Here is a 23,904-nt window from a genome sequence, read left to right as displayed (position 1 = left end):
ATAGTTCACTCTGAAAGGCTTAAGAAAATCATGGTATGACCCCTTAAATATCCAGACTACCCTGGTTCCCTGCTGTCCCCATCTTACCTCATTTCAAATGTGGTTAACTGCGTTTTTGTCATAGAGAAATTATTTTGGATTTTTGAAGTGGAGATGCATCAACTCAGTGGGGATTTTGCTAAAATGCTTGCAAAATACAGTTCATAAAAGCACACATGATCTGTGTAATTAATATTACATTGTTTTATAAATGACTTGAAATGACTTGAAACATTAATAGTAGGACTTGTGACTCGACTTGAGACTTGTTGGTCATGACTTGTGACTCGACTTGGGACTTGAGTGCTTTTGACTTGGGACTTGACTCGGACTTGAGGACAAAGACTTGGGACTTGACTCGGACTTGCAAAATGATGACTTGGTCCCACCTCTGGAGTGTAGTCTATCAACTACTTGCATCTTCCTAGCAGAAACATGGGGTCATATTTTTAGGTCATTAACTTACCCATGATGGCAAAAACAGAATAAAAAGCTCTAGCTGAAGCCCCTGTCGACCATCGTGGAAAAATGTGCGTCTGGTGTGAATTGCAGGAGAGAGCAGATGTGGCGTGCACTCCGCGCCATGCCACCTCGCGATGCTTCCTCGTCCAGCGTGAGTCTAGTAATCTGGAGCTGCAGAGCATGATGTGGTTCTGAAATGATGTGGGACTTACATGGTTTGACCAATCACAAAATTCAACTGTTATACCTTGATTCAACCGGTAGGGAGCAGCACACAGACTGTTATTGACAATATTTTCAAGAATTAAACAAGTTTTTTTCAATTTGTCAAATTTTTGGCCATGAACAGCAGACAGCTCTTTTAAAACCAACTCACAAAAAAGTTGATTTAGGGTTTGGTTACCCTTTAACTTTAGGTTCATCAGTCAGTTGGACTCTGAACAGAAGAATCTATGCTGTCATTAACATCCACGTCTCTCTGACTTGCAGGACGAGCTGGCCAGGGTCCTGGTGACGCTCTTTGACTCTCGCCACCTGCTCTACCAGCTTTTGTGGAACATGTTCTCCAAAGAGGTGGAGCTGGCCGACTCCATGCAGACTCTGTTCAGAGGGAACAGCCTCGCCAGCAAGATCATGACCTTCTGCTTCAAGGCGAGGCAGATGGTGTTCGTGTCACGTGAACACCAGACCTGCTGCCTTTGGCTGACCTGTCCCGATATCTCTTCAGGTGTACGGAGCTGCCTACCTTCAAAAGCTCCTGGAGCCTCTGTTAAGAGGAGTCATCACCACACCAGAACACATCAGCTTTGAGGTGGACCCCACCAGGTAAGAATTTAGTCTGAGTCTCTGTCAGCACTGGGACATCAGCCTACATAAAATATGTCCAGCCGTATGTTTCTGATCCGGATGTCAGCTGGACGAGGAAGTGAAGATCTTCATGGACAGAACTTCCTCCAAAATCCTGATTCTTTCTCCTTCCAGTTCACCAAAGACTCTTTTAGCTAATTCTCCAATGTTTATTGACTGTGATCAATACATTCAATCATTGGTTTCTCAGAGTTCTTGATAAAATAATCAAAGCTAACATCAAAATGCTCTTTCATTGATTTACAATCCTTTCCAACTGCGGTCAAATGAGCCGCCGTTCACATTTCCGTGGTCACATCAAGAAGCTCCGTGGAGTCTGGTGGAGATTTTCCAGCGTTCTCAGTCCTGCTACCGTAAGTATTGGATGAAACTCACACCAAAAATCCAGTGATGCTGATTTGACCACAGAAATGTGAACGGCGGCTCATTTGACTGCAGTCAATGTGAAGATACCATCTTCTCTTCTCCAGAACCTGAACTAGACACTAGGAACAGATGAGGGTTTAGTGCATGTGCAGCAGAGCTGTTGATGGAAAGAAGATCATTCATTCAAACAGAGTCTGTCCAAGACAGTTTGATTGATTCAAAAAGAGAAATACTCAGAAATGTAAAAACAAAATGATTTCTTATTATATTTATTCTCTTTCAGAAGAAAAATGACACACAGACATGTTTAAAACTCTAAAAGTAAAAACTAACATCGGAGATGGGTTTTAAGGAACATCTGTCATCTGTATGTTGTAAATGTTTGTCCCATCTTGAGAGGAAGTGCTGAGTCTGAAATGGTTTTAGTTGTTTTTGATTAAATCTTGTCTCTGTTGCTAAAACTTAGACTTCTATGCTTGACTTACAGTGTCCTCTACAAACAAGGCTTTTTTTTCCAAAAATAGGAGTATCAACACTTTAAAAATTCATTTTATGTTTTGATTTAGCAAATGTGGTTTATAGGTGACCAGCTGAGCTGCATACAGTGTGCTGTTGTTATGGGGGTGGGGTGCTTCTATCTCCTCCTGGTTGAGCTGTAACTTCAGCACCAATCGGCTGGGCTGCGGGTGTGTCTGCAGGCTGGAACCTGAAGAGAACCTGAAGGAGAACCAGGGAAACCTGCTGCAGATCACGGAACGCTTCTTCCAGGCCATCATTGGCTCCTCCAACGAATTCCCCCCCCAGCTGCGCAGCGTCTGCCACTGCCTGTATCAGGTAGGAACCGCGTCCCCCTGAGCTCGCCCCGGCGCCTCCAGCTACTCGCCCTCACCTATCCGTGTGTGTATGTGAGTGGCCAGACCAGCATTTCCTGCCCCCCCTTCAGAATCAGTGCTGAGCAGTGAAGCCTGCAGGTCACCTGCCACCACCACCAAAGATGTGAGCTTGATACAGAAGCTGCTCGTGAGCTGACAGGTCAACCTGTTTCCACAGTCTGGAACAGAGGCCACAGATTGGACCTGAAACCTCTGAGGACATAAATGTGTCATCAAGTGAACATTAACATCTGAATTTGATGATCTGATGCTTTGAGTCAGCATTGTAATTCTGTTTATTGCTGAGGATTTCTGCTACACAGTGTCGTCATGCCTCTCATCCAGAGACTCACAGGGACCCTACACTTTAACTTGACACTGTATGCTCATTTGTGTGGCTTCCATCAGACATGAAATCATCGTTAGTCTTCTTGCTTTGACCTCTTTAAGGGGGGTGGTCATTGTTTCACAAACATGTTCTCACAACATCTCAATAAACAGCCTTCACTGCTGCTGTCTCTCTGTTTATGTCCAGCAATGGTCGCTGGTTGCTGGGGGTCCCACGCCAGGCAGGAAACTGGTTTTCTGAGCCCTATAGTCAGGAGATCATCAGAGCGAATGGTGCTGTAGGTTCTGCTTGTTTTGCAGCAGTGCAGCTGAAGTGGAGGAGGCAGCATTATGGTGCATTCACACCAGACATGGCAAGTTTCATTGTAGGGTCAATGTAAAGACGCGATCTGAGGTCTTGCTTCGGGGGTGGGGAGGTTTGATGTGGCGTGTCAACCAATCAGGGACTTGGCTTTGGGGATGTGACGTTTTCAGTGACTCGATCAAAGAATAGAAAAAATGATTTTTTTCCTGAACTTTTATCCATGTTCTTAACCTGTGAGTTAGCCAGAGACTGTCCCAGTTGCTGTTGGGTGAAGGTGGGATACACGCTGTACAGATCGCCAGCCAATCAAAGAGACCATGGAGCTGGAACGACCGCTACACTAGGCAGCCGCCCAGTGGACAACTCAGTGAGCTTTTTTGCCCTGGCGCCCGGCAGAGCTAGGAAGGTCTACTGTCCAGGCTGCTGGTCCCTGGGCAGTGGAGCTCGCTATGCTGGCCTGCCAGTGGCAGCGGTTAGTTGCCCAAGCAGTCGGAGAGCCGCTGTGCCTGCTGTTGTAGTGCCATCGCTCTAGCTTCGTAGGCTAATGATGTTTTTCTTATTTTTATCGAGACAAAAGATCCCCAGTTTTATTTTTATTTCCTCACTCTCGAGTTAATGCTCAAACTGGACCACAGACAGACGGAAGTAACGTTTAAAACCATCCTCATCCAGGCACAGCTCCTGTAGTAAATGGTGAAATTCACCTTACTGTGAGCTTCTCTAAAAGATCTGGTGAAAACAACCACACCATGTGTTTGCCGGCGCTCCTGAAGACCGCTCAAAAACATATAAACTCAAGCTACTCGCTCAACATCAACCAAAATGTGAAAACAAAGGAATTTCAGATCAACTTTGGCGGTTGCTCTGCGGCAGGAGCGTCAAGGCGTTGAGCAGTAAATTTGATGTGTGTCAAAAGAGAGGAGAATTTGACTCACCTGCCGTGTCCAGTGTGAATGCAGCATTAGTGGAAGCTTTTTGCAGACACAGAGCATGTCATAACAGAGCCAAAGTTCTCTGAGCTACACCTCCATGAGGGACAAACTGCTGAAGAACAGACTGGTGAATTTTCAATAGAAATGGTAGAGCAACACAGCCTTTTATAGAGAATGGAGCTTTAGACAGACTCCAGAACTGTTCTATATCAGAGTCAATCATCTCCTGCTCCTCCCCAGGTTCCCCAACAGCAGAAGCTGCTCAGTCATGGTTGCTAGAACAGGTCAAATCCGGCAGCTGGTGAAGTTGAACAGACTGACAGTCTGAAGGTCAGCTCAGGCATCTCATGCTGTGGCTGTGCACGCCGAGGGAGTGAGGGGGTGTAAGGAAGACTCATAGGCATCTTTGGCCCAATCTAAACAACAGCGGTTTTATAACTTTAAAAAGGTCAAAAAGGGAAGAATTGGGATTAAACCTTTGTGAGTGGCAGGTGAGGTTTTGAGGAAGAGTCTTTCACTTCTTGCTTGTTCTTTGGTTATATTTTCTGCTGCAGTTTCATGAGATCATGGCTTCTAGTTTTTTCCATGATCGAGCCTAGAAGAAACTCACTTGGAGGATTTTTTTTGTGATCATTTGAACTTTTGAAGCTTCTTTCCTATTATTTTTGAGTATTTAGTTTCCTGTCTGAGTGATTGTGAGCATCTCCTGCTCTACAAGTGTGCGTTTTCCGGCCTCTCGTTCTGGTCCCACCTGGATTGTTCTGCTGCCAACCCCCAAGCTGCTCCAGACTTGCAGTAGAGACGCTCCCTGACCTCTCCATGTTCCGCTTCAGCTTTCCTTTGGCTCACATACAGACACAGCCACCTGAGGGGGAGATGGCCGGTATTCTCAGAGCTGCTCTCATCTCGTTCTTTTGGCTTTAAATGAGGCAGAAACGACGTCAGATGAACAACAAAGAAAACCAAATGCAACCAGACCTTACTGATCAATGCATTCAGATATCTGATCATCCATGTAAAAAAAAGCCTTAATTTTTGTAGCTACTGTCAGCAGGATGTACTAGTTTTTGTCCAACATATGAATTCTAATGGCACATACACACCGAACGCGATTCACGCGACAAATTTGCGGGCCCCGCCCCTTTTTTGCGGCGCTGTGAATTTGCTGCTCGTCGCTTGTCAAAAAATGTTTACCAGCTCTGTCTGTGGATATCCCACTTAGAATGAATGGAAGACACATACGATGTTAAAGAATAAAGGTTTCCGGTTCTGGTTCCGGTTCCAAAGCGGTTCTTTGGTTTCAGTTTGTAGTCTGTGCCAATTTCGGTACTTCGCTCCCCGCTCCGTGCTCTGGGGTCAGCACTTCCGCAGTGGCTCTCTCTCTACCGGCGTGTTGAACGGGCGAGCCCCGCTGGTCCGGGAGGCTGTCTGTCTGCAACCAGTGAACCGCTGTGACAGGACAGAAACGCTTGTATTGGATAGTATTCTACCCGCTAATAGTCACTGGAGTAGTCCCGTACCCAAAGCTGAGTTCCTGATTGGCAGATGCGATGCAGCGACCTGTCAAACTTCAGGTATTTACATTTTGGCTGTGCTACCCGATTGATTAACATTGGAGATGGCCGCTTATGCCGCCAGAATCGCGTTCGGTTTGAATATACCTTTACTTAAACTCTATACATTGTTCCTCAAATTTCTCCATAAATGTCATATAGTTCTTTTTAACTGTAGACAAAGCTATCTTTAAAAACATCTACATTATTATTATCTCTGTTGTTAACAGTCATTATCAAGGTTTTGAGAACTATACAAACAGGGAAGCAAAAAAGTAAAGAGTCAACCGCCAATTGTGAAAGTTCACCTTCCTGACCGTTTATTCCCTTTCGGGGTCGCGGGGGTACCGGAGCCTATCCCGGCTACTGATGGGCGAAGGCGGGGTTCACCTGGACAGGTCGCCAGTCTGTCGCAGGGCCTCAATCACACACACATTCACTCTCACATTCACACCTAGGGGCAATTTAGAGTCACCAATGAACCTATGAAGCATGTTTTTGGACGGTGGGAGGAAGCCGGAGTCCCCGGTGAAAACCCACGCATGCACGGGGAGAACATGCAAACTCCACACAGAAAGGTCCCAAATCCCCCAGCCGGGATTTGAACCGGGGCCTTCTCGCTGTGAGGCAAGAGCGCTAACCACTGTGCCACCGTGCAGCCCCAATTGTGAAAGTTCTCCCACTTAAAAAAATGAGAGAGGCCTTTAATTTCCATCACAGGTTTACCTCAACTATAAGAGACAAAATGAGAAAAGCAATCCAGATCATCACATTTTCTGATTTTTAAATAATTTATTTGTAAATTGTGGTGGAAAATAAGTATTTGTTCAATAACAAAATAAGCTGTAAGACTTCCCCTCTGTCCTCCACTTGTTGCCTGTATTAATGGCACCTGTTTGAACTGGTATTCTCTAGAAAAGACACCTGTCTACAACCACATGGTTGTGGGTGAAAATCCCAGAGAGGTTTTCAGTATTGTAGTGGAGCAAGGAGACTTTGGCCAGCCCATGGCAGTAGCTGACCTGAGCTTTTCCCAGCAGCAGATTTTTATCTGCTACTGATCCACCACGATTTGAATTAAGAAATTCTCTCAAACGCAATTTTAATCTTAAATTTTTTAATAAATGTCCTTCATCAAGAACATGTTAAAAACACCAAAAACAGGATTTTCATCGACGTGGGTACTAAAAGTATTATCCTTTAACAGATAATCTGTGGAACCCTTATTGATCAAATTAATTTCTGTGGTAAACTGTTGTAAATTAAAGGGTAGCCAAACAGGGCATTTGGAGTCTGACTCCATTCTCAGCCCAGATTTAAAATATACCCAAAAGGGGGTGGGGCTAGTGGAGCCAGACTGAGCAGCGGAGGTGTGGCTTGGATCTTTGATTTACAGTTAGGCTTCTTTTTGTAATGTACATTGGGTCATCAATATGGAGAGTTGTACCGAGCAAAGTGATGCAAGTTTCTCCACAGATCTTTTTTGGGAGGTTGATCATTTTTCACCTTCCCTTTCCCCCCCGAGGCTGGTGCTCATGTTCCAGCCCTTAGCGGGGCTGCTGGCACAGCTGAGGGTTTCCAGGTCTAAAGGGGACCTGGGTCTGAGTGGTAGAATGCCGCTAGCATCGTGGCTAATAAAGGCTAGCGTATTAAACTAACAATTCAGAGTGAAACGTTCAGTAAATCCATCACCAGGACAGAGTTTTCAGGATATAATACCAACTGCACTCAACCTCTGTTCCCTAACTTTCAAGTCCACCGGAAAGTTGTGTAAGCCAGTTATTTTTGACAACGTAAGGAAACAGACCTACGAGCCATGCTAAAGCTAACGTAACAACAACTGACCGTAACGGAATCAAATTTTGGAGCTGCAGAGCATAATGACGTCAAACTTCTGAGAATTAAACCAGTTGACCAATAACAAAATTCAACTGTAATACCTTGTTACACAGACGGTTTCAGACTGTATTTTCATGAATTAAACAAGTTTATTTTAATTTGTCAAAAAATGTGTCAGCAGCCAACAGACAGTACTTTTAAAGCCCTTTTTATAGAGAAAAACAGACAAAAAAGTTAATTTAGTGTTTGGTTACCCTTTAAGGAAGAGGGCTCCAAACAAAACTTTCTTTTCCCTCTTGTGTTCTTTTATCTGAACTTATCGGTAGTTTTTTAGTCATGGTTTTTAGTGTTCATGTGGATGATCCATCTAATTGTGTCAGAATGATCCCTCTGTGAATAGTTTTCCTATCCTCTTCAAATACTTGCTTCTCTTTACTTCAATACTTTAACCTACTGATCTCTGCACAGCCACAAGAGGAAATGACGGGTCAAACGACAGCATTAGTGCAGGATGATCCGCTTGGTCCGGGGCTAGACTTGAGCTGGTGGTTCTGTTTAACGGAAGGCAGTCCAGTGTGTCAGTTGTAGTTGTTCATCTGACGTTGTATTCGTGTCCCTTTAAGAGCTGCAACTGTAGCATCAGCTCTCTGTGAGGCCTCGATCAATGAAAACATTTGTTTTTGTGCTTATTGTGTCAGAGTGTGCGCTTGTTAAACCCTTGCCTGTGTGCGTGTGCATATGTGTTTGTGTTTGTCTGTGTGTAGCCGGTGCTGTGACCATGATTGTGCTCATCTCTGTTCTGTAGGCTACTTGCCACTCTCTACTGAATAAAGCAACAGTAAAAGAAAAAAAGGAAAACAAAAAATCAGTAAGTTTGGAGAATCTACTTTCATACAGACACTTTCCCCCTGAAGTGCAAAAAAACCCCACCTTTTTTTTGCATTAAATCCTTTTTATTTTATTTTATTTATTTATTCATTTTTGGTATATGGTCAAATGTTTCATTCTATCCTCCATGCTCAGCTTTGTAAACCCTGTCTGGGATCACTGTACTAATCTGGGCTTCATGCAGTGTTTTCTGGGGGAACAGCAGCCTCTTTTCTCTCTGTCCCCACAGGAGACGCTCTACAGAACATCTCATCAGTTTCCATTAGGGCTGGGTTGATAAAATCAATTAATTGATGTAAGCTTAATAGATCAATAACTGATTAATAAAAATATAGATTTAGCACCTAAAGGTAAAGTCTGTTAGCTTGATGCTAACATTCCCGCAGGACGGCTAATGTTAACGCTCAGTCGACCCAAACAGACTTTGCTGGCTAAATGAGCATCTTTATAAACTCACAGGTATAAATTTTACAAGGTAAAGGTAATATTTGTAAAGTAACCATATATGATCTAAAACATATTTTTTGTAGCCATTATTTGCTCATTCTTTCTTCTTCTTCTGGAATAAGGTGTACTGCTATAGTGTGATCGCCACCTAGTGTCCAAACTGAAACGTCCTCCAGGAGAAACAGAACAATGTTTCCAATGTTAATGATCTGAACATTTTAGTTAGAACTTCTCCTTTAGAGAATCCATGTAACACTGGATGATATTAACAATCTCATTATTTCACTGATACATTTACAGGATGTGAACTGGATCAGATTAATATCAATATATTCAAAACATATAGTAGATTATTAATGTATTTCTAAACAAATGTGTATAAATGTGAACTGTGCAAACTCGATTAAATTGTATCGAATTTTATTGAGTGGATCAAAAGACTGGAAAAAATATATATATTTTGTCAATTCCCAGCCCTAGTTTCCATGTGCTCCATCGTTGGGTTAACCTCACACAGCAGCATGTCTGGCCTGCTCCCACCATCTGAAGATCAGAGGAAACCTTCTGGTTAATCTCCCTCACTCTGCCACAGTGCAGAGTCCTTCCTGTAGGAATCTCAAGCACAGCAGCACCAGCAGGCAGGCTCCGCCCACAACAGACGTTCACATACTGATTGGCCTGCTAGCTCAGCTGAAACTGAACAGGGCTGCTTATACCTGAACTGAGAGATGCATTCATCCTGCAGGACACCAGTGATGCTTGAACACAAAAATCTTTAACATACTGTAACTTTTCAACAGTTTATAGACATTCTAATCTTAAGAAAAAATTGGACTGCTTTCTTATTAAAATCAAACTGAGCTAAAAAAAAAACAGATAAAAATCAAAAGAATGAAAATTCCTGTAGAATCAGAAACTGATACACCATGTTTTTAGAGCAATGTGTCTGCATTTGTAAGAACAGCAGTACGACAGTACGGAGAGGGATGAACACTGGAGGAACTTCAGTGAGACGCCACACCACAGCTACAGCTATAGGATTCAACCATGTCTTTAGAATGAAGTCTGACTAATAAGTGATGGTAATGGATCACTGGAAGAATTTAGGTGAAGTTTAAAAGAAGCTAAAAACTCCTACAAGGAAGAGCTGTGGAACAATGTCATAGCTAGGGTGAACACTTTAAAGTCCCCCTTTGACAAATTTTCTTATTAAAAAAACATTCCAATTATTGCTTAAATTATAATTATGAAGTTTTGACCAAACTCCCACAACCTAAAGGTCTTAAAAATAATTTTTTTATGTTGGTCTGAAGCCTCTGTTTCCAAAATCTCCTCTGAGGGGGCATGGCTTTTGGAGCTGAGATGAAAAGCCCCGCCCCTGACCCCACAGAAATGTGAACGGCGGCTCATTTGACTGCAGTCAATGTGAAGATACCATCTTCTCTTCTCCAGAACCTGAACTAGACACTAGGAACAGATGAGGGTTTAGTGCATGTGCAGCAGAGCTGTTGATGGAAAGAAGATCATTCATTCAAACAGAGTCTGTCCAAGACAGTTTGATTGATTTAAAAGGAGAAATACTCAGAAATGTAAAAACTAAATGATTTCTTATTACATGTGTTCTCTTTCAGAAGAAAAATGAAACACAGACATGTTAAAAACACCAAAAACAGGATCCTGTTTTTTGTGTTTTTAACATGTACTTTGGGCATTTTCTTCCCCAGCATTTAAGATTAAACCTGTGATTCTTTATTTGATCAGGATTAGATAAAAACCTGTGGTTTTAAAAAGCTCAGGTTTATGACACAACAACTGAAATGGGCGAGCTTAAGTCTTGCTGCTCCGGTCCAATTCTAAATCATCCACTGTCAGATAAATAGATCCATGAATGTCTTTGTTTTCTTTGTCTGAGCTGGAATCTGGATCAGAACTGTACAACTGGATATCTCTGATATCCCTCACAATTTTTGTTGCACCGCTGACATTTGCGTGAGATTCTGAGCTATCAGGAAAGCATGTAAGCAAAGGGATGCTGGGATATCAATGTAGGATTACTTACAGACCAGCAGTCCCGCCCACCACTCAGAGACAAATATTTAGCGAGCTCCTGCTGCTCTGCAAAAACTATTTCTTAAAAACAGCACAGCTTTTTTAATTCATTCAAAAAATACACAACTGTGATTAAAAAAACACTGGGAACTGTTTTACTATATAAAAATATAGTTGGAGTGGGTCTTTAAGGAGATTCAAGGAGAGAATCAGTCAGTGAGCAGAACAGACCTTCCCATAATGCAATAGTTAAAAGAGTGACCAGACTCAGGATGGCACTTACTGTCCAGTTCAAGACGCAATCACCTCAGGGGTGTCAAACTCAATCGCACAAGGGGCCAAAATTTAAAACACACCTTATGTCGCGGGCTGAACAGGATCAACATTTATCAAACACTCTAAAACAAAAAAATGTAAAACTTTAAAAACATAACTTTTTTAACATAACTTTGAATAAAAACAGACAGGAATATTATTCCAGAATAAATCAAGTTAAACCTAAAATAACTTTAAATATTTTACTCTTCATAAAAATATATTTTGTCAGTTAGAAATGAGCTCAAGATAACATCGGGTCATTAATAACAATAAAATAAAATGATCTGGAGGGCCGGATAGAATTACTTTTTACCTTGACTTTGTCATGTGCCCTACCTGCTTCAGACTCACCTGAGCGGAGCAGGTGGGACTGCTATCTGATTGTGAGGAGTTGTGGAAAGCTGAAATGAGAGTTCCCACACAGCAGACTCCTCCTGGATTAGTACATGTCAGGCTCAGGGACACTGATGATGGGGAAACACTAAAGCTCTGAACTGAGCGTCTGTTCTGTCTTTTTCTGTTAAACATCACCTCTTTGAATAGAACAGTCAATGTATTTTATAATAAATTAATATCCATGGTTACTTCAGGCTGAGAAAAGCTGCTGCAAAGATTAACATGATCACACACAGGAACACAGGAAAATGTTCTACCAAGCGACCTCATTGTGCAGGATCTTCTAAGCAGACAATCAGTGTGACAGCAGGTCTAATCCCATAATGCTTTGCTATGGAGCAAGACGCCATACACAGACGGCTTCCTGCCCCAGTTCACCTCAGCATCCATCAGTTGCATTCTTAGTTTTGTTTCGAAACGATCATTCTGTAGACTCAGACCAGCAGCAGGGTGTCATTTGGGTTCTTGTGGTTCCTGTCCCTCTGCCTGAGGCTGTAAGCATAGTTAGACTCTTCCTAACAGCAAAGAATTACCTGGGATTGTGTGCAGGTCTCTCCATGTGCTCTCCTCCACTGTTGCTCCTCCTCTGATTTACCATGACTCCGCCCACCACTCTGGTCCTCCTCATCCTGACACGTGTTTTGTCCTCATCCTTCCTTTGCTCTGCTGTCTGTGCGCTCAAATTCACTTTCAACATCTCTGGTCTCAAATGTGGTCTTCCTCTCACCTCCTCTTCTTCTGAATGCCACCCCCCCCGACCCCTCCCACCCTTTTAACACAGGTTGTGAGTCAGCGGTTTCCTCAGAACAGCATTGGCGCTGTGGGCAGCGCTATGTTCCTGCGCTTTGTCAACCCTGCCATCGTTTCTCCGTATGAGGCTGGCATCCTGGACAAGAAGCCCACGCCCAGGATAGAGCGAGGCCTGAAGCTCATGTCTAAGGTTCGACACCCCCACCTCGCTAAGAGGAGAAACGGCCACACCTGCGGAGTAAAAAAAAAAAAAAAAAAGGGAACTTTCTTCACAGCTTTAGATTATCAGCCATCAGAGATTCAAGTCTGTCTACTGTTGTGTTGCAGACACCAATGCTTTTCGCAAAAGCACAAATGTTGAAAAATAGACGGAGATGGAATCAACAGTACTCTTTAAAAAAGTATTTTCTTTTGGAAATGAATATTTAGCCTTTTAGGACATTACAAAGATAGCAGTTCTAAATACTAACCAGGAAGTGGATCTCCAGTATAGGAGGAGTTTTAGTATGAAAGCTCTTATCCCCACTTTGGTTTATGAACCTGTCCTCTGCATAGGCTGCAAGTTCCATGAGGATGTGTCTGTCGAATCTCTACTACCTCATTGTTTGCCCCCCAACTGACGCTGTTGCTGTTTGCTAAATGCAGGGGCGGACTTACCACTGGGCAAAGTTAGGTGGTTGCCTTTGGCTCCCAAATCTCTGGTGCCCTGACCTGCATACATATTAAAAGTTTTTAAAATACATTTTATACCCATTATTATTTAACTGTCATAAAAAACACACCCCAAAACTGATCATGTGAAAGTTTTTTGTCCTCCCCATCCCCCTGCGACAATGGAATGTTCTAGTCAAAACCATGTTACCAGATTGGGTGGTTTTCCATCATCCAACTGAGCGTTTTTATTCTAATTTTGGGGGCAAAAATTGCTTACAGTCAGGGGTCTGCAACCTTGAACACTTCAAGAGCCATTCAAGTCCATTTCTTACAGACTGCAATCAAGGAGCCAAAAAAATCTGACCTTATCTATAGACAAATACAACGCTGATTTATTTGTATGTTATTGCAGCTATTTTTATAAGCATCATTCTTTGGCATAACTAAGATACGCGCATACAGATATAGTATCGATAAAAATTTTTAAAATAGTTTAGAACTTTTGATTGAGGTCTTCATAAAATCCCTTCAAAATAAAATACATCCTGTATGAGATTTGATCATCTCAATGCAGCAAATGTAGTAGTAGGTAGTGTCATATCAACAGTGGAAAAAAATACACATTTTATTTTACAGTTGTTGGTGCATCTCAGCCAGAAATTCATAAATCAGAACTAAGTGACCCAGAGGAACACTTACAATCCTTGAAGTTTTCATTAATAAGAAATTTGTCTTATAATCCAGGGTGGCTTAAGTTTGAATTCTGGCTGAGCACTAATCTCCTACTGATTTTTGGTCGTGCACGTCTGTCAAAAATCAAAATGTTTTTGTATGACTTTGTTGAAGCTGACCTGCAATTTTAATTTGAAATAGAAATTATTTTTTGTTTTTCTTTTAACCACGAGAGCCACAGTGAAGGGGTCAGAGAGGCACATGTGGCCACGGAGCCTAAGGTTGCAGACCCCTGCTTTAGGTGAATGGACTTAATTTGGGTGGGGTTGGGGATTGGTTCTGCACTTTTCAGTTCCTTGTCAAAACATGTTTCAACCAGAAATGTGCAGTTAAGGGAGGCAGGTGAAGCAGGCCCTCAGCTGCCTTCATGATATGTATTCTCCTACAAGTGATGAAATAAATGTGTCCACTAACTTGTTCCATACATGCAGTTTATACTTTTGACCCTAATAATTCAATCTTTATCCTCAAAATCACTGTATTTTGCATATTTTCTCTTCAATCTTCAGCATGACAGTTTTGAAATTATTTCTTATGTAAAAGCTTCTCAAAACATTTGGATTCTTTACGTTGATTCTGTCTACTAGTGGACCAATGAAGAAGTTTAATATTTTAACCAAGGTAAGGAATTAGAAAATCAAAACAAAATAAAAATATTAACACCACTGCTGAAAGGAGCCCCATTTTATTTTTCGCCCGGGGCCCCCAAACTACTAAGTCAGCCACCGACTAAACACTCTGGTTGCTGTAAATCTCGGCATTCCAGAGTGAACTGAAGACACATCTTGGGCTCTGTTTGGATTGACCATTAAGGTGCATTCACACCAAATGCGATTTGCGCAGCAGAGGCGGTTTCAATCTTAAGTCAGTGGAACAGAGATGGGGCGATCTGAAGTCCTGCGGCGTGAAGGGGGTGCCGGCCATGGTCTGGCAGCAGCTCGATTTGAGCAACGTGGCCAAAATGTAAATACCTGAAGTTTGACAGGTCGCTGCGTTGCATCAGCCAATCAGGACCTCAGCTTTGGGCACGTGTTGTTTTCAGTGACTCGATCAGCAGGTAGAATACTATCTACGAAAGTGGGGCGGGGCACACTAATCTCATTTGGTGTGAGTGCACCTTTAGGGCTCCCAGTCAGGTTTCGGTCTTCAGAGATCAGTGGTGCTTGAATGTTCCTGTCTCCTCCAGATTCTGCAGAGCATAGCGAACCACGTGTTGTTCACTAAGGAGGAGCACATGAGGCCTTTCAATGACTTTGTGAAGAGCAACTTTGATGCAGCGCGGAGGTAAGATCAGCCTCTCCTTGTTCCGGCTGCTGATCTCAGAGCTGTGCTCACAGTACTCTTCTGTCTGATGTAGGTTCTTCTTGGACATAGCATCAGACTCTCCCCCCAGCGACTCGGTCAACCACAGCCTGTCCTTCATCAGCGACGGGAATGTGTTGGCGCTCCACCGGCTGCTGTGGAACAACCAGGAGAGAATCGGCCAGTACCTCTCTAGTAACAGGTCAGAAGGGTGCCGTTGGCGGCCAGGCTCCTCCCCCAAGTGTTTTTCATACTGGACTAATGCTTATGTTATTTCAGAGACCACAAGGCTGTTGGCAGGCGACCTTTTGACAAGATGGCAACCCTGCTGGCCTACCTGGGGCCCCCTGAACACAAACCGGTGGCCGACACACACTGGTCCAGTCTCAACTTGACCAGCTCCAAGTTTGAGGAGTTCATGACCAGGTATGATATGTGTGGCTTGAAATGGCTCTGTTTTCCCAGCTCTTTGCTCTTCATGTACTTTTCTTTTTTTTGTGTGTGTGTGTGTCTGACAGGCACCAAGTCCATGAGAAGGAGGAGTTCAAGGCCTTGAAGACACTTAATATTTTCTACCAGGCTGGAACCTCCAAGAATGGAAACCCGGTCTTCTACTACGTAGCTCGCAGGTACAGCGCTGAAAGCTGCTTTCTCTTTGAAAGCAGGAGTTTTTCGTTTTTCAAGAGCATGTGAGGTTTTTCTTCAGACAGAGCTCTGCTTCCACAGATTAGCACTGTCATCTGTGCACAGGTGAGGTTATCAACTCTTGAGAAAAGCATGATGGGAAGAGCTGCTGAGGAGGAGCTGCTCTGCATTGCAGTTGGCTGCAGTCTGCTGGGACTGCCGCTGAGTGGTTATTTGGTCAGAGAACCATCTTCAGCTGGCTGTGCAATGAGAACTGATTTGTGGTGGTCTTTTAGAGGGGAATGGGCACATGGTGACATTGACATGTGACTGAAGGTCCAGGGACAAAGACAGCGAGTCCCACTGGTGCTGCAGTCTAAACAAAACTCCCTTTAAGTTGATCTGCTTTATTTGAAACAAGAAATGCAGCAGATGAGGCCTTCTCTTCAAGACGTGGTCACGAACTGAACACATTGGAAATGGAGAGTGCAAATCCACCCCTGAGCCCTGGCAGTTCGCCACCTTTGATCAGTTGACAACTTAAATGATAACAGGGACTGAAACTGCTCTCTGTATTTGGCCGTGCAACGTCTAGGGGAGTCACAGGAAGCATTTGTCCATTTTGGCCTAGAAAGGAGATGTCCCTATTAAAGAGCAGTTGGAAGATCATGGATTCTGAGGAAGTCCTTGGAACCAGGTCTAAGTCAGGCTTCTGAGGAAAACAACCATCTGAAATTTTAATCGATTTAAACTTGACAGATCAATAATCGATTCATAAAAAAATAGATCGATTTAGCACATAAAGCTGAAGTCCGCTAGCTTGATGCTAATGTTTAATGGAATTTCCCATAGGACAGCTAATGTTAATGCTTGGTCAACCTAAACTTTCAACCTGAACTTTGTGAAAAAATGCTCATTCCTGTTGCTGTGCTTTCTCTGCTTCTTGCTGCCTCAGTCCCAGAAAACAGGGAATTGACTAATGTGGTTTTGTGATGAAGAAATAGTGATGGGACATTGTGACATTTCCTCCGGGGTCAACAAATACAATTTACATGCAGTAGGGCTGGGTTGATGAAATCAATTTGATTAATAGATTTAAGATTAACAGATCAATAATCGATTCATAAAAAAAAATAGATCGATTTAGCACATAAAGCTGAAGTCCGCTAGCTTGATGCTAATGTTTAATGGAATTTCCCAAAGGACAGCAAATGTTAATGCTTGGTCAACCTAAACATATATTGCTGACTAAATTAACATCTTTATAAACTCACAGACATAAATTTTTCAAACTCTTTTGAGGAAATATTTTTTTAAACAACCATTTGTGGTCTAAAACATCGTTTTTGCCATTTTTTGTTCATCCTTTGCTTATTCTTCTTGAATAAAGTGTACTTGTATAGTGTGATCGCCCCTTAGGGGGCAAACTGAAACGTCCTCCAGGAGAAGCAGAACAATGTTTCCAATGTTAATGATCTGAACATTTTAGTTAGAACTTCTCCTTTAGAGAATCCATGTAACACTGGATGATATTAACAATCTCATTATTTCACTGATACATTTACAGTATGTGAACTGGATCAGATTAATATGTATATATTAAAAACATATAGTAGATTATTAATGTATTTCTAAACACATGTTTTGTTAGGTTCAAACAACCTGAAACATATCTATGAAAGGAAGACAAGAGAGGGGTCAGTTCTTAAATCAGATTTTACTTGCACAGGAGAACAGACAGAGAATGTTCAAACCAGTCTCCACCCGCTCTGAAGATCTTGGTTCAGGGTTTCCATATTTATAACCTTTCAGGGGCGGTCTTATTTTATTTACATTTGCTGCTCTCAAGGTGTGGAAGGAAAAACAGCCTCAAACTGGTTCTACTATCATTAATGTTCAATGCAATATGTCTGCGTCAGCATCTTTGAGTATCTGTAATGTATCAGCCTCCAGACAGCCTTCAGCTTAGGATGACTGCATCCTTCCAGATACCAGCTGAGCACGACCTCAAATGAGCAGAAAGAGAAAAGAGGTTAAAATCATACAAAGCAAATATGAGAGAAATGTATGTACAACCCTATCATGTTTATAAAAGGGTAAACGGTGTAAACTCAAAATTAAATTTTATCGAATTTAATTGAGTGGATCAAAAGAATTAAAAGAAAAATCAAAATGGAATTGATCCAGGCTCTTGTGAATCAAATCGTTTCTGGAAATTATTATCGATACACAGCCCTCAGTAATTAACTGTTTTATGAAATGTCCAGCAGTGAAGATGGGCTCTAAGTTCCTCTAGAGTTCAGCTCAGGACCAGCATGTTTGTTGCATAGCTTGCTTTTGCCTACATGTTTGTGTGGATCATGGTCAAACATCCTTACTCTGGTTGGGGACTAAGGGCTCTTGGACCAAACTGACTGTGTCTCCTGTCAATGTCTGCACTCAGTCTGTTTTGAGCTTTACAGAACTTCTGCTGTGCAGTTTTTGGTGATGAGGTTTAAATTATTTTGGGTGTAAATGAACTTGGTTTGTTTTTGGATTACCAGTCTACATTCAGATATGCCCATGAGTGTTTATGTTCTGGAAGTCAGAGACATGCCTGCACTGTTTAGAATAGTCAGCTCATCATCAACCAAGCATCAATATGTTTTATTGACTTTTATTCGGTAAACCGTCCGAGTCAGCGAAGAGTCTGAGAGCAGAGACACGGTGGAGCCTACAACACCCTCCTTCTGAAGGCAGTGATGTTCCTCCACACAGACCAGCAGCACAGCTCAAAGCCAGTGTCTTCTGCCACTGCTCTGCAAAGCCCACAGACTCCGAGGCTAGACCGTAATGCTGCTTTTGTCGTGGTGAAGGTGAGCTCCTTGTTGGTCAAACAGAGCCACTGATTCCTGGGACTTTTGATAGTCTGAAGGGATGTCAGCAGGTCCTGCTGTCGTGCATCTTTCATCACGTCTGTGGGATTCACTCTCACCAGAACAGCAAGAATTTTCTCTTAAGAAGCATTCACACTCAACGCAATTTGTACAGCGGAGGTGGCCAGTTTCAATGTTAAGTCAATGGAATAGATGCAACATGAGGCGATCTGAAGTCCCGTGATGGCAGCGCGCCGCACAAATTGGGCGGCGCAGCCAGAATGTATGAATTTTTGAATATCTGCAGTTTGACAGGTCGCCATTTCACATCTGCCAATCAGGAACTCAGCTTTGGACACATGACGTTTTCAGTGACTTGATCAGCGGGTAGAATTGTAATCCAAAATGAGCGTTTTTGTCCTGAACTTCCATATTTTTCATTAACCCATTTGAGCTGCAGGTTCTCAGAGCTCAAACATGTCATGCGAGTTGTTGTATATGGTCTGAAAGCACCTTAACATAGTCCATCCAAGCAGCACTCTGGTTCTGTCTCAGTTTTTGGCGCCTCTCCGTTTAGTGAGCGGCTCTAGTGGAGCTGGTAGTGCCGAGCTTAAAACTTTTCTGAAATGACTGGCAAACGAAATCACTGCTGTGCAGGGCGGCAATGTGACGAAAGCTTAAGTACTTTTGGTAGAAAAACTTACTCTGGATGTAATCTTTTGTTTACTGTATTCGCTTTGCTGAAGTCTTAAAGGTCAGAGCTGTTGACCCCGAGCATGAGTTGTACACATCAATCATTGTTCTACTGCTTATGGTCGTGCTACAAAAAAAAGGAACATATTACTGTTTCTTCAAGGTTTTCCAGCGTTTAAAGGGTCCACATTCAGCACCTTTCTTATTCACCCCTGTATGTGTACCCAGCGTTTGATTCTGAACATGCAGCCAGTCTCTATATGCATCAGCACGGTGAGGACAGCAGCACCATGCACCCGCAGGCAGCTCAGAAGACAGTGAAAGTGGTTATGAAAGCAGCAGTTAGGACAGTGGTGTGGCTCTGGACTGCACGACCATCACTCTTGGTCGTGGCCATCTTGGGTTTCCTGGATGCTTGCAGGCGAGCTGTTGTGCTTGTGTGGGGGGTTGGACTGTAGGAACCGGGAGAGGAAGTCCAAACCAGTAAGTCCCAGTCCACAGGGTCTGTCACCACGCCCCTGCCCTGGTAGATGGCAGCATCATGTAGGGCAGGTCTAGCCTGATACTTTGAAGTAACCCCTGCAGTCCTTGCTGGAGATTGGCCGTACCCCCCATCAGCTCTTCCAACCCAGAGTGGGGGTTCTGTCAGCAAAGCAGGGGAATGCTCCCTCCCTGTTGGGACCAGGCGGGTCCGTCCACAGATTGCTGTGGTGTAACAGGGGCATCCGAAGATGGTCGTTCGTGTTTCCTCAGACCATCTGAGCAACCCTGTGATGTTTTCTTCTTCTTCGCATGCCCAGGGGTTATCTCCAAGTGTTATGACCTCCAACCTGCTCAGCCGGTCAAAAATGCCCTTGGGCAACCAGGAGAAGCGGTTAGCATGCATGTAGAAGTGGAGCAGCCCGGGGAGCCTGTCCAGCGATCCTGGGAGGATCTGGACAAGATAATTATGGGACAGGTCAATCACCTCCAGGTTGTGTGGCATATTAGTGGGCACAGTCCAAAACCTGTTGTGGCTCAGATTCAGACCTCTGAGGTTCAGTAAGGTGTTGTTTATGAAGACCACTCTCTCCAATTCGTTGTCAGACAGATCCAGCTCTCTCAGGTTCCAGTGGTATGCTGTGTCGTTCTTGTCCAGCAGGCGCAGGTGGTTCCCCACTGCCCTGACATCCCACAGGGACCGTGGGAGTGCAGCTGGTAGATGCACCAGATGGTTGAAGGACAGATCCAGGGTTCGTAGGTGTCCATAGCAGCTTAGATGACTGTCCAGGCTCTGCATGCTGGTAGACGAAAGGAAGCCATTAGCATTCAGGATCTGCTGATATCTGCAGAAAACAGTTTGATAATCTCAAAAGCTAAAAGATGGATAGGCCAGAGGATGGAGAAATCCAAGAAGATGAGTTTCAGTTTGAGTTCCAAAAGAATCTTTCATCATACAAGGTTTTTAGGGTGCTGTAGCCCCTATCTGTCAATACAAAGAGTTAGGCCAAATCCTAACTATAGGGATCCTCCCTACTCATAATTGTGGGGGCATGTGAAGCTGTAGTGGTGTCCAAAATTCTTTTTGTAAGGAGGAACTGTAGCAACATAGGGCTGGAAATCCCTCCACAGAGAGGGGGATCCGCATTGCGCTATGCTGCAGAGGAGAAACTCATATCTTAATGTGGGTGTTCTCTGAAGTACAGAAGTTTACAATTAATGTAAGAATTGACTTCTTGTTTTAGTAGGACTTTTTAAAATTATTGAACCAATGTTGTGATGTATTTTTCTGAGTTCTGGGAGCTAGAACTCCAGCGATTATTGATGACATCAAGTGGTAGGGATCTTTGGATTTGGACTATTTTTTCCATATGTGCTTGTAGAGATAAATGTAGAGGTAGGGATAAGCTGCTCAGATTCAGTCTTTGGAAAAACCTGCTGCGGTGAAAGCCGCTCACCTGTTGAAGGACAGGTTGAGGAAGCGGATGTTGTGTTGCAGACCAGGCGGGAGCTTGGTCAGGCCTCTGGAAGAGCAGTCCACGACCCGGTGACCGCTGCTGCAGGAGCACACCGACGGACAAATGGACAGCACCCCACATCCCAGGAACTTACAGAGCAGCAGGACAAACAGAGGGGCTGGACTCACAAGCATTGTCCTGGCTCTGCAGGAGGAGACCACAGTGGGAAATGAGCTGCTTCATTTATTTATAAGAAAAGAGAGGAGTCCTAGAGTTGCATGCCGTCCCCCAGGTGGTAGCTGGTGCAGTGGTAGTGCCATCAAGGTACTCGCACACAGCTGAGTTGGTGGCATGGTGGTGCGCTCTGGTACTCCATGACCCGACATGGGACATGCAGATTTGACTGTGGCTTATGGTGGCTTTGAGCTGATGGATCTTTGCAGATACAGTGTAGATGTACCAGATTGTCCAGATACACCACCCTTCACATATCTTCACATATGGAACAAAAACCACATTCCCCCTTTTGTTTGCTCTGCTACTGTAAAGGCTGTTTTGTTTTTCTCACTCTACAAGGCTGCACAGCCTGTCTGTCAGCTTCCCTTTGCTCCGCGTTAGCTATATCCAGTATGTTGAGAATATTGTGTCCCTCTCAAATCACTCACCTCATTGTTCTGATCTCAGTTTGTCATCATCCCTGCTGCTGCATCCTCTGGAGCTCAGTCTTGCGACCTCGTGTCTGATGGTCCGGTTGTGAGCATGCTGATCTGCAGGCTTCTGCTGGAGCTCCAGTGAAGGAGGCAGAATGAACAGAGAGAGAGAGCATTGCAGCAGAGCAGCCTGATCTACTTCTGATGAGGCAAGCAGGATCGGAGCTGTGCGTGTGCGTTCGTGTGTGCGTTTCTGTTTGTGTGTATGCAGTAGGAGCAGCTTTCTTTTCCTAGAAAAAAAAACAAATTTTTATACAAATTGAGACATTTTCATAAAAAAGTCCCAATTTTTGTCTGTAATAAAAACAATGAAGTGTTTTGTTGTGATCTGACAGCACAAACACATGATGTTGTGAGTCTGTACTTAAAGACGTCAACCTCGCTCGAAACTATAAAGGTGTAAAGAAGAACATGATGCTTTTAAATCAGATATGCAATTTTGTTACTGCCTAAAGTCCCATTCCCATCATCTTTTGATCTTATCCAAAGCATTCCCAGTGGTCTTTTAAACATGATTAAGATGTTTTGGACAAAATTTAAAAAAGCTTGTCTTGTTTTTTAAGGCAAGTCCGAATTCCTTCACTACTCACTTATATTGCCCGTTCAGCATTTTGTTCCAAAATCTATTCCATGAGTGCACTAGAAATTTCCCAGAAGTCTTTGTGGAAAAACTAGTGCGTATCGATGCTCACTGCATTACCAAATATAGACCACAATTCATTGCGGTTGAATAATTTTTAAGAAAACATTCTTAACAAACCATCCAGATTTTAATCATCAGAACACAGTGGAGTCACAAATATCTGTTATGAAATGTTTGAATTGAATCAAATTTCACTTCCCAAAATCTGTGACGTCATATCTGGCTTAAAAACAAACAAAAGAAAGAACGTAAAGTAGTGAGCATGGTTGCTTTTAAAATCCAGGGCACTGTATTTTTTTTTAGTGGTTAGGACTTGGGAGGGAATTTGGACATAGTCATAGTTCCTGCAGAGTGACAGTAGGTCTTTCGAAATTCCCCTCTGAATTTTTAGCAGGGCTGTTCAAGCTGAAGTAAGCCTCTGCTGATATCCCATCGTCCCTTTGTTTCCACTTTCTCCTGTTAGCTTACTGCCTCTTACAACTCCAATTAACATGAGCAGTGCAACAAAAATGGCATCAAGATCAAGTCTATCCAGCTGTACAGTTCTGATCCAGATTCCAGCCTGGATGAGGAAAACAAAGATGTTCATGGATCTATTTGTCTGTAAGTGGATGCATCAGAATGGAGCGGAGCAGGGAGACTTTGGCAAACCCAATACAGTTGCTGCTTCAAAAATGAGAGCTTTACAAACAGCATTTTTTTGCCTGATCCGACCCCTCTTCAAAAGACAAGAGAGGTCTGTAACTTTTATCTACCATGGGAGACAAAATGAGAAAAAAAGTCAGATTTTTACATAATTTTTTTGTAAATTAAGTTAGAAAATAGATATTTGTTCACCTACAAACAAGCAAAGATTCTGTCTCACAGACCTGTAACTTCTTTTTAAGAGGACCTTCTGTCCTCCACTTGTTACCTGTTGTAATGGCACCTGTTTGAACTGGTTATCTATAGAAAAGACATTTGTCCACAACCTCAGTCTGACTCCAAACTCCACCAAAGAGCTGTGTAAGGACTCCAGAAAAAAAACTGTTGACCTGCACCAGGATAATAAAACTGAATCTGCAATAGGAAAGCAGTGCACTGCTCCACAGGAGATCTGTTCGGAGGAATGGACCAAAACATCACTGCTCTAGAGGAGATCTGATATAGGAATGGACCAAAACATCACTGCTCTAGAGGAGATCTGCATGGGGGAATGGACCAAGACATCACTGCTCTAGAGGAGATCTGATGGATGAATGGACCAAAGCATCACTGCTCTAGAGGAGATCTGATGGAGGAATGGACCAAAGCATCACTGCTCTAGAGGAGATCTGATGGAGGA

General features: G+C 43.2%; 2 protein-coding genes across 2 annotated transcripts in view; one reads left to right on the top strand and one right to left on the bottom strand.

Moving 5' to 3' along the window:
- The window catches only part of LOC112151129 (neurofibromin), an 88,757-nt gene extending 72,908 nt beyond the window's left edge, over positions 1-15,849 (top strand). Inside the window, exons 28-37 of the mRNA XM_036217533.1 lie at positions 991-1,152; positions 1,229-1,326; positions 2,433-2,568; positions 8,388-8,450; positions 12,462-12,620; positions 15,003-15,100; positions 15,174-15,320; positions 15,398-15,544; positions 15,637-15,747; positions 15,825-15,849. Of these exons, the coding sequence (XP_036073426.1) occupies positions 991-1,152; positions 1,229-1,326; positions 2,433-2,568; positions 8,388-8,450; positions 12,462-12,620; positions 15,003-15,100; positions 15,174-15,320; positions 15,398-15,544; positions 15,637-15,747; positions 15,825-15,849 (1,146 nt within the window). The remainder of the gene's footprint in view (positions 1-990; positions 1,153-1,228; positions 1,327-2,432; positions 2,569-8,387; positions 8,451-12,461; positions 12,621-15,002; positions 15,101-15,173; positions 15,321-15,397; positions 15,545-15,636; positions 15,748-15,824) is intronic.
- Positions 15,850-18,382: 2,533 nt separating this feature from the next.
- Positions 18,383-22,756, bottom strand: omgb (oligodendrocyte myelin glycoprotein b). Its single transcript, XM_024279829.2, has 3 exons — positions 21,893-22,756; positions 21,228-21,431; positions 18,383-20,570 (listed from the first exon to the last, which is right to left on the bottom strand). Exons 1-3 carry the CDS (start codon positions 21,895-21,897, stop codon positions 19,598-19,600), a joined length of 1,182 nt encoding a protein of 393 aa, XP_024135597.1. The 5' UTR covers positions 21,898-22,756; the 3' UTR covers positions 18,383-19,597.
- Positions 22,757-23,904: the final 1,148 nt, after the last annotated feature.

The sequence above is a fragment of the Oryzias melastigma genome, linkage group LG20, assembly GCF_002922805.2.
Source record: "Oryzias melastigma strain HK-1 linkage group LG20, ASM292280v2, whole genome shotgun sequence".
Lineage (NCBI taxonomy): Eukaryota > Metazoa > Chordata > Actinopteri > Beloniformes > Adrianichthyidae > Oryzias > Oryzias melastigma.
The sequence above is the reverse complement of the archived record's forward strand: the minus strand, read 5'-3'. Positions and strand labels throughout refer to the sequence as shown.

Bases quoted from the DNA above. Each gene is read 5' to 3' on its own strand.
- omgb (XM_024279829.2), bottom strand. The intron at 20,571-21,227 runs GTGAGCGGCTTT...TTCGTCTACCAG, and splicing joins CTCAACCTGTCCTTCAACAG to CATGCAGAGCCTGGACAGTC.